The sequence below is a fragment of the Otolemur garnettii genome, unplaced genomic scaffold (genome assembly GCF_000181295.1).
Source record: "Otolemur garnettii isolate 467f Iridium unplaced genomic scaffold, OtoGar3 scaffold00044, whole genome shotgun sequence".
Taxonomy (NCBI): domain Eukaryota; kingdom Metazoa; phylum Chordata; class Mammalia; order Primates; family Galagidae; genus Otolemur; species Otolemur garnettii.
This window is the reverse complement of record NW_003852439.1, coordinates 10,469,023-10,477,985: the sequence shown is the minus strand read 5'-3', so window position 1 is coordinate 10,477,985 and position 8,963 is coordinate 10,469,023. Positions and strand designations below refer to the sequence as shown.

Genomic DNA, 8,963 nt, shown 5'->3' with positions numbered 1-8,963 from the left:
AAATCTGCCTTATATTTTATTGCTCGGGGCTTTATTTTTTTAAGGAAACGTGAAGTTTCAACAGCAGCCATTTGTGATAGGAACTTACAATTCATCATCAAATATTGGGACAAACCAAAACAAGTCAGTCCTTGTGATTATTTATTTTACATAAAAGTGAAAAGGACTTAGTGCCAGAGTGTTTTAGTGTTAATAGGTAAAAACGTTTATTGTTTTTTACTAAAACTTTTGCTTACTTTAAGCAGAAGCAATAGATAATTATAAAATATCATTATCTATAACTTTATAGGCTCTATCTGGTAGATTTGAGTGATTTTCATTTTGTTTTCCTTATTGATTGGTTACATTTCAGTTTAAATAATTCTCATGTTAATTGGTCACTTTAGACATAGTTACAAAGAAAGACAACCCAAAGTGAAAAGAGATTTTTAGAATGTTCATGAAGTATAGCCCACACTCATTGCATCATTAGTGATGTAAGCTTCTAGGTGTATGTTATGTTATACTATTAACTCAGGTCTGAAAACAATCTTTTCCTTCTGGTTATTCTTATCCTTCTGTTGAATTGACAGTCAAGTCCTTGATTCTTTTTTGCAGTTTTTGGCTGGGGCTGGGTTTGAACCCGCCACCTCTGGCATATGGGGCCAGCACCCTACTCCTTTGAGCCACAGGAGCCACCCAAGTCCTTGATTCTTGATGATTGGAGGTATCTCAGTCCAAAGCAAAAGTTCCAAAGAAAAAGAACAAAATTACAAATGAGGCTGGAATCATCTTTCTTTTCTAGAATGAACCTTGTCACTCCCTCATATATATTATATATATATATTTTTTTATTTTATTTTATTTTATTTTTTTTTTTTTGGAGACAGAGTCTCACTATGTCACCTTGGGTAGGGTGCTGTGGCATTATAGCTCACAGCATCCTCAAGCTCTTGGGCTTAAGCGATTCTCTTGCCTCAGCCTCTGAAGTAGCTGGAACTATAGGTGCCTGCCACAATGCCCAACTGTTTTTTGGTTGCACTTGTCATTGTTGTTTAGCAGACCGGGCTGGGCTCGAACCTGCCAGCCTTGGTGCATGTGGCCAGCACTCCCTCATATTACACTTAGTTCACCAGACAGATCACTGCTTTGTGCAAAGCACCGTTGTTGTTCTCAAAGAATTGGTGATATAGTTAAGAATATTTAAGCACATTAACCATGGTAACCACAACACAGAGGCAGCCCTAGACAAATTCCTCTATCAGGTAAGAGCATGTTAGGAAATTCCTCCCCCTCTCTGTGGCATTTATGTAATAAAACGAAGATGAGAAGAGGGAGACATCAGTGTTAGTGAGATTTAAAATCAATTACCAGGAAAAAAAGTAAGAAATCTTATTAATTATTCTCCTGTTTACATTGTACTTAAATCATTTAGCTGCCTTATTTTTGACCTTCTGCTCCAAAAGAGCCATTCTAATGAACTTGGACCTCAGGGTCCATGTGTGTGGTTATTCATTAAATCCTACCTCTTACAAGCTCTCTTGACTTTAGACTTTGACAGGGCTTGAGCTCAGAAGCCTGTCCTGATAAGTCTCTCAAGGGATTTCCTATCCAGCAGTGATTCACTGCACTTTCTCACAGGGATGTCCCTCTAGTTTGGACAAAAGTTTTCTTTTTTGAGATAGAGTCTCACTTTGTCACCCTTGGTAGAGTACTGTAGTGTCACAGCTCACAGCAACCTCCAACTCTTGGGCTTAAGTGATTCTCTTGCCTCAGCCTCCCCAGTTAGCTGGGACTACAGGTACCCACCACAACGCCCGACTATTTTTTGTTGGAATTCTCATTGCTGTTTTAGCTGGCTGGGGCTGGGTTCGAACCTGCCACCCTTGGTTTATGGGGCCAGTGCCCTACCCACTGAGCACCACCCCAAAAGGTTTCATTTTGAAGTTAGCTTAACATATTGAAGCCAAAATAAAAGAGATACTTAGTTTATTCACCCCTCATGCTTGCTGTGGACACAGGTAGTTAAGTCTGACCTTTGTAGTGCTAGTGGTGGTGTATTATCACTACAAGTTGGTCATTCAGAGCTTGCTGAAGAAAAATAGAAGTTAAAAATAAATTGGCAACAATTGTTGATTTAACAGTTCTGCACATGCTTTTACACCTTAGAAGGAACATGGAAAAAATCCCAGATGATAATAATAGCTAACATTACTGCCTGCTTACTGTGCGCTGGGTGCCGTTGTACAGGCTGTGAGTGTGTTAATCATTTGAGGCTGACGCCAACCCTCTGGGATGAGGAACTGAGATGCAGCGATGAAGCAGCTTGCTTAGGTCGCACACAGGAGGTGATGGAACCAGAAGCCAGGTTCTGGCTCATCACACTCCACTGCCTCTTACAGAGGCATTGCCATTTCCACCAAATTTGGGGGGAATAGGCTTCCCATTTCCACGATTATTTCCTGACTTAGTGTTCTCCAACTCACCATCTGCCATGTCTGGCATTTGCTATTTGTCCGTTCTCACTCACCCCCTGAAGATGAAGGCTCCTGGATGTCACCCAGGTGGTGCCCTGCACAAATGGGCTCACCTCTGGCCATTCTCTGTCCCAGCCATGCTGAGCTCAGTGCTGTCCCCCAGCCCTGCCTTCCGAAGGCTCCTTTTCTGAGCGCCTTTTGCAGACTGTTCTCGTAACGCCCACTGCCCACTTCTGGCCGCCCTGCCTTTGGTCCTGTGTGCTGTCACTGGGCTGACTTTGCTTCATCTCCTTGACTTGGAGGGCACTTCATCCTGGGGGCCTTCTATCTTTGTCTCTTTATGCTGTGATAACAGACTGCTGCAGACTGGGTAGTCTCTAAAGAACAGAGATTTAGCTTCTCACAGTTCTGAAGGCTGGGAACTCCAAGATCAAGGTACCAGCAGTTTCCATTGTCTGGTGAGGACTGTGCCTGCCAGAGGGGAAGAAGGCAGAGTGCTCATGTGGTAGGAGAGTGGGCTGGTCTTGAACTCCTAAGCTCAGGCAGTCCTCTTAGCCTCTCAGAGTGCTAGGATTATAGGCATGAGCCACTGCGCCCAGCCAGTCCTACCTCTAAATGCTATCACATCAGTAACACCTGATGGAGGGGGCACTTTCACATGTAGCCCCACATGTAGCCTGCATCTTTGGGAGGTCCCTCTGTCTCGTATATCCTGGGACTTGGTGTGCCTGACACAGTCATACCTGCATGTTGTGTTGTCTAGCACCTCTTCAGGTGACCAGCGTCACACTGGGCTTGATCACACTGACACGGTCCTTTGACCTCCCTGCCAAGGACTGTGCTGGTCATTACCTGAGGCTCTTCGGGTCTCCATGCTAAGCCTTTTTTCTGCTTCGGTTGTTTCATGCCTCCAGGAAGGACTCACTTTCTCTTGCAGTGCTGGAGCCACTGGGAGAGCAGATAAAACAGTTACCTCCACAAAAGACACTTCCTGGATTTGAAAGGCAGTCTAGCTCCCAGCACAGCCCTGGTCTGTAGGGGGTGGGAACCTCCAGCAGGGGCTCCTAGGCTACTGGCATCTTGCAGGGATCATTACTGTGTGGTCAGGGCTGGCCACAGACAGAACCTCTCCCTTCAACAGCAGCCCTTTATCCTTCCAATCAACAAAGTATTCTGCCTCTAGTCCCTGGGGGGGGGGGGGGGCAAGGCGTGGCTCTACAGCTCCAAAGGCCCTCCTAGACCCCTCGGGAGTCATGGGGAGGAGACCCTGAGAGCATCACTCAGGGACAGGACTTCTCATGCACTTTGATGAGGCTGGGAATAAACCCTGCCAGCTCAGAGACCCCAGACAGGTTAGAAGTAGCACTGTTCTCTGTTCTGTCTACATAGGTTACATTTTTTTGACTCTCCCAAAGTGAGATGACAAAATTAGCTTACTGTCACCTGTGGTAGTCGGAGAAATTAATTTAAGGATGCTTTTGCACTTACATTATATTCCAAGTCACATTTACATTTCAAGTTTGTACATGTAGTTAGTTAAAACTGGGATTGATCCTGTACCTAAATTGGGATGTCTGTTTTTGTTAGAGAAAAAAATGCAGAGAAATTCCGGACCTTAGTAAGACTGAGGATTTAAAGATATCCTTTGGGGTCAGCTGGCATCTATAAATATCTAAGTCTTTTGATTTGCCACTGTGATTTCACTATATTCTGGTATGTCCTTAGGTGTCTCCAGGACTCTTGCCAAATTCTCAGACCAAGCTGATTTAAAAAGATATGCCATATAGTATTTTTATGAGTGGAGAGGGAGATGAAGGATTAAGGGATGAGGCAGGGCACAGTGGCTGATGCGTATAATCCTAGCACTCTGGGAGGCTGAGGCAGGCAGATTGTTTGAACTCAAGACTTGGAGTGAGACCAGCCTGACCAAGAGTAAGATGCCTATCTCTAAAGAAAAAAAAAAGATTAAGAAAGATTAAGTGATGAAATGGTGGTGTGCCTATGAAATGATCAAGGGTCATTTGATTAATGTTAAAGCACTTACTAAATGTACACCCAGTATACACTACTTCACTGGAATCTGGTGTAGACCTAATATCACCTCTTGATTGATTCTTTCCATGCCACACCTTCCTGTGGCCTTCATCATGACCTTCTGCTGGAAGCTAAACTCCAAGATAAGGATCCTGTTTTGCTCATGATTTTATTCTGTGTATAGCATATACCAGGCCTGAAATAAATGTTTCTTAAATAAATTACATTGTCATTCCTTCTGATACATTTGCTGTCTGGTTAAATTCCAGTAAGGACTAATAATGGCATTCCTTAAATAAAGTTTGCTTCCTTTTAAAAAATTCCTTGAGATCTTCTGGAAAAGCTGCTCTTTAGTGTCTTCCAGGCAGATAGTTCTGAATACACAGAGCACGGACCCTCCTGCCTGTTAACAGCTGCTAAGCAGTGTAGCAGGCATCAATGTGCCTTTTCAGCCTTTAGTGAGAATTGCAGAGGTACAGGATAATGGTCCATTTTACCAACTCTTTTTCAAAATGGAGATTTTGTGAGAGAATATAAGGTACATGTGGACCTCAGCTTGACAAAAGCTAAATGTTCCCAGAGTGAATGCTCAGATCCAGTAGAAAATAGATACTCCCCAAGTCTGAGTCAAGGGAGGTTTTAATTACCTCTGTTGATCCATGATGTGGTCTTACTTCTTTGTGGTAGTTTTGCGGTGTCTGAAACAGGTAAGATGATCAGAATATGAGGTCACACTTACATCTAGACTGACAGTTATAAATATCAGGGACTGGTGTTTACAGGTCGAAATAAACCCAAGCAGTGTGTAGAGCTGACCATCAGTCTGCTCTGCTGCCTTCACAGACAGGTCATGTGCCCCTTCCACAGAGGAACTTGTCAATGTTCATTTAGCCCTAACGGTAAAACATGCATCTGTTATTCGAAGAAAATGTACTGTGAGTAAAAAATGGTGTGTCTTGGAGGCAAATGGTCTCCCTGCAGCTACAGCTCTCTGAGAAGATCATGGAAGTCAGTCATAAAATATAAGATATTCACATTCTCACTCTCAACTTTCCAGAGCGCGTCCTCCATAGAGGGCAAGATTGAGCTGTGTGTCAACAAACGGTGGTTTCACTTTGTGCTGATTGTAATTTTTATCCATCGTAGGTTTGAAGACATACCTGATATCGGGTCAGAGAGCCAAGGAGTCTCGCTGCAGCTGTGCAGAGGCCTTGCTTTCTGGCTTTGAGGTCATTGACGGCTCACAGGTGTCCTCAGGCCCTAGGGGACAGGGGACAGCGTCGTCAGGGAGTGCCAGTGACCTGGCGCAGACTGTCAGAACCTTTGATAACCTTAAGGTTAGTTTTTTTTTTTTTTCTACTTCTAAAACTTTATTAATTCTGCAGTAGATCATGTGAAATAATAAATAGCCTCCAGGTCTAAGGCAAAAGACTTGGAATGGCCTCTGATTTGGTTTTCACAATTTTTAAATTTTCTATAAAGTTAGAAGCATTTCACATTTTCAGTATCTTTGCTTTTTGACATTTGCGCACCTCCATTTCCTTGCTGCATTGCGTAAAGACGCTTCTCACTTGAGTTACTATTTTTTCTGTGACCTGCAGCATTTTTTCAGATCTCTACAAGCTGATGATAAGGACAGTCCTTGAGTCTCGTGCAAAAGAGCTAGTATGTATCTGACTTCAGGAACCACTTTCTCAAATACCACTGCATCTCTTGAAATCCACTATTTAAATTTTGTTGGGTGTGGACAAATCTTGTGACATAGCTCACTAAAAGAATACAGGTTTTCACCAACCCTGTGGTATTCTGTCATTGGAACCCTGGTGGCCATCTAGAAATGCCCACTTCTGGACTGACCTTATGTCACCATAAACCCCCAGGGAATTACCGTGGCCAGCCTTGGGCATGTGAAGTCATCCCCGTTTCTGAGCTCCTCCTCAGTGTTCACATTTGATTTAGTTCCCCCTGCTACCTTCTGTTTATTTTTACAGTTTAAATATTTGCTGCTTCCATTTTTTAAAAAAGAGAGAGACCGTAATACCGGTTCTACCGTACTATTTTGTGTTCTCAGATAACAAAATGATATTTTAGGATGATGGATTACTGTTATCCTTTAATCCAGTACATTCCTGGTTATCCATGTTCATTAACAGATTTGAAAGCCAGCTGTTGCTGCTTAAGTTTAACAGTTTTACAGTGTGGCAGTCAGCTGGGGTGTCCAGATTATCTTTCTGTGTTGGAATCTGGTATGCCTGTCATGCAGTTACTTTTTGTGATTATTTCGTTCAGGTTTTTTTTTTTTTGAGACAGAGCCTCAAGCTGTCCCCCTAGGTAGAGTGCCGTGGCATTACAGCTCACAGCAACCTCCAACTCCTGGGCTCAAGCGAGTCTCCTGCCTCCACCTCCCAAGTAGCTGGGACCACAGGCGCCCGCCACAACGCCCGGCTATTTTTTGGTTGCAGCCGTCATTGTTGTTTGGCGGGTCCGGGCTGGGGATTCGAACCCGCCACCTTAGGTGTACGTGGCTGGCGCCTTAGCCGGTTGAGCTATAGGCGCCGAGCCTCGTTCAGGTTTATTGGCAGCACTCATGTGTCATTCTCCTGTGTGCCTTGCTAATGTAACCCAGTGTTTTCTCGCTTTGGTTCTCTGGACATTTTGGACCAGATAATCCTTTGTTTGGGGGGCTGTCCTGTGCACCTCAGACTGTCGGCAGTATCCGTGGCCTCTACCTACAAGATACCAGTGGTACCCTCTACCCCAGCTGTGCCACCCAGAAACATCTCCAGAGAGTGCCTGATGTCCCTGGGGAAGGCAGAACCACCCCTGAGTGAGAACCACTGGAATAGTGCTATGAGAACCTCTCTTCCCCATGTTCTTTCTGGCACATGTTTAACAGTTAAAGCTGAATAACTGAATATAGTAATATAGTTGAAACTTCCTGAAAGCCTGCAAACTTTAGAGACAGCCTCCTTGCTGGGCTGATGGTTTGCAGGGATCAGAAAGAGGAGCCCTCGCTCCGAAACTGTTACTGAGCCTGGGCAGGGAGGAGGGAGTGTGGGAGGAATGCAGTAGTATGGCTGTCCAAAAACAGTTTTATTATTTTGAAGAGAGATTGTCTCTTTGAGGCTACAAACTGAAAGTAGAGAAATAGAGCTCAAAGCCAAAAATAAATGATTCATTGCGTTTGTCTGCCGTTTTAGATTGTGTGTGTGTGTGTCTGTCCATTTGCAGATGCAGTTGCTCTTCGCCACATTACACACTTGCCGTATTAGTGACAGTGATTTCTGTGCTAAATTGCCTTCAGAAGGTTTTCTTTCACTTGGAAAGAACATTTTTTTGTTCTAGTCTCATATATTTGTTTTGATCTGGATGGATAAGAACTATTTAGCATATCTTGTTGCCATGTATAGCTTTTCCAAATAATTGTTGAAAATTTCCTGACAATCTCATGATCTGTTATAAAGTCTGTTTACCCAAAGACATTTGAGCCAAACAAAGCAAAATGGAAAAAGATCTTTGTGCCCACTTCCAGAATGGAAGGATGAGTTGGGTCATGAAGCATGATTTCTGGGATGTTTTGATAGTTTGGGAAAGATAATAGGACATCTGAGATGAGGACTGTTCTAGAAAGTTAGAATTATTTGGATTCCACAAGAGGAGAGGAAGGAACATGGAAAAGATAGAAGCCAGGGTTTCCACTCGGGGCTCTGCCACCTCTTGAAATCTTGCCTTCCCAGGGATGGAGGAAGACAGGTGTCCATGTGCCTTGTGAATCATAAGTACTGGGTGACTGGGAGCAAGGGGTCATGAACCAGAATCCTAAACTTGAAACGAAAAGAGAAGGTTGAGAGCTGCTTTACGTACAATATAGATTGTAATCTGACACACAAGACCTTCCCTCAAATAAGCTTTTTGGACAATAGAAGTGTAATGCCAGGCATGTGCTCATATATTCTTTGGGTTGATCTATCCCACAGACTGGTTAGTGCCTCACATCTATGTCACTGGTTTGTTGGTATAGTAACCCTGTCTGCGCAGAGGTTAGCTGGCCAGTGAGCTGGTATCACTGGCTGATTCTTTATGATCCTATGTCAGGATCTGTTGACTCTCCTGACAGCAGGCTGCTTTTCCTTGGTTGCTGTCACCACCTTGTCCAGCCAGAGTTCACTCCCATGGGGATTTCTGTCACCACCCCACATTCCTATCTTCCGCTGCCTAGCTACAGGGGCCCTGGCCTAGGCAGTGTCTCCTGAAGTATGTAAACTTGTACAGTAGTTACTCAGGATGGAAATAGGTGTCAAGTGCAAAAAAAAAAAAGTACAAGTACAAAAAAAGAGCTCTTATGGTCAAGTAAATGTGGGAAATTCTGGATTAAACAACAGTGTCTCCTGAAGTATGTAAACTTGTACAGTAGTTACTCAGGATGGAAATAGGTGTCAAGTGCAAAAAAAAAAAGTACAAGTACAAAAAAAG

General features: G+C 43.7%; 1 protein-coding gene across 3 annotated transcripts in view; it reads left to right on the top strand.

The window, feature by feature from the left end:
- ADCY9 (adenylate cyclase 9) overlaps positions 1 to 8,963 on the top strand; it is a 131,297-nt gene that overhangs the window by 85,860 nt on the left and 36,474 nt on the right. For all 3 annotated transcript variants that reach the window (XM_003790833.3, XM_023513809.1, XM_023513810.1), the window contains exon 3: positions 5,637 to 5,827. In XM_003790833.3, the coding sequence (XP_003790881.1) occupies positions 5,637 to 5,827 (191 nt within the window). The remainder of the gene's footprint in view (positions 1 to 5,636; positions 5,828 to 8,963) is intronic.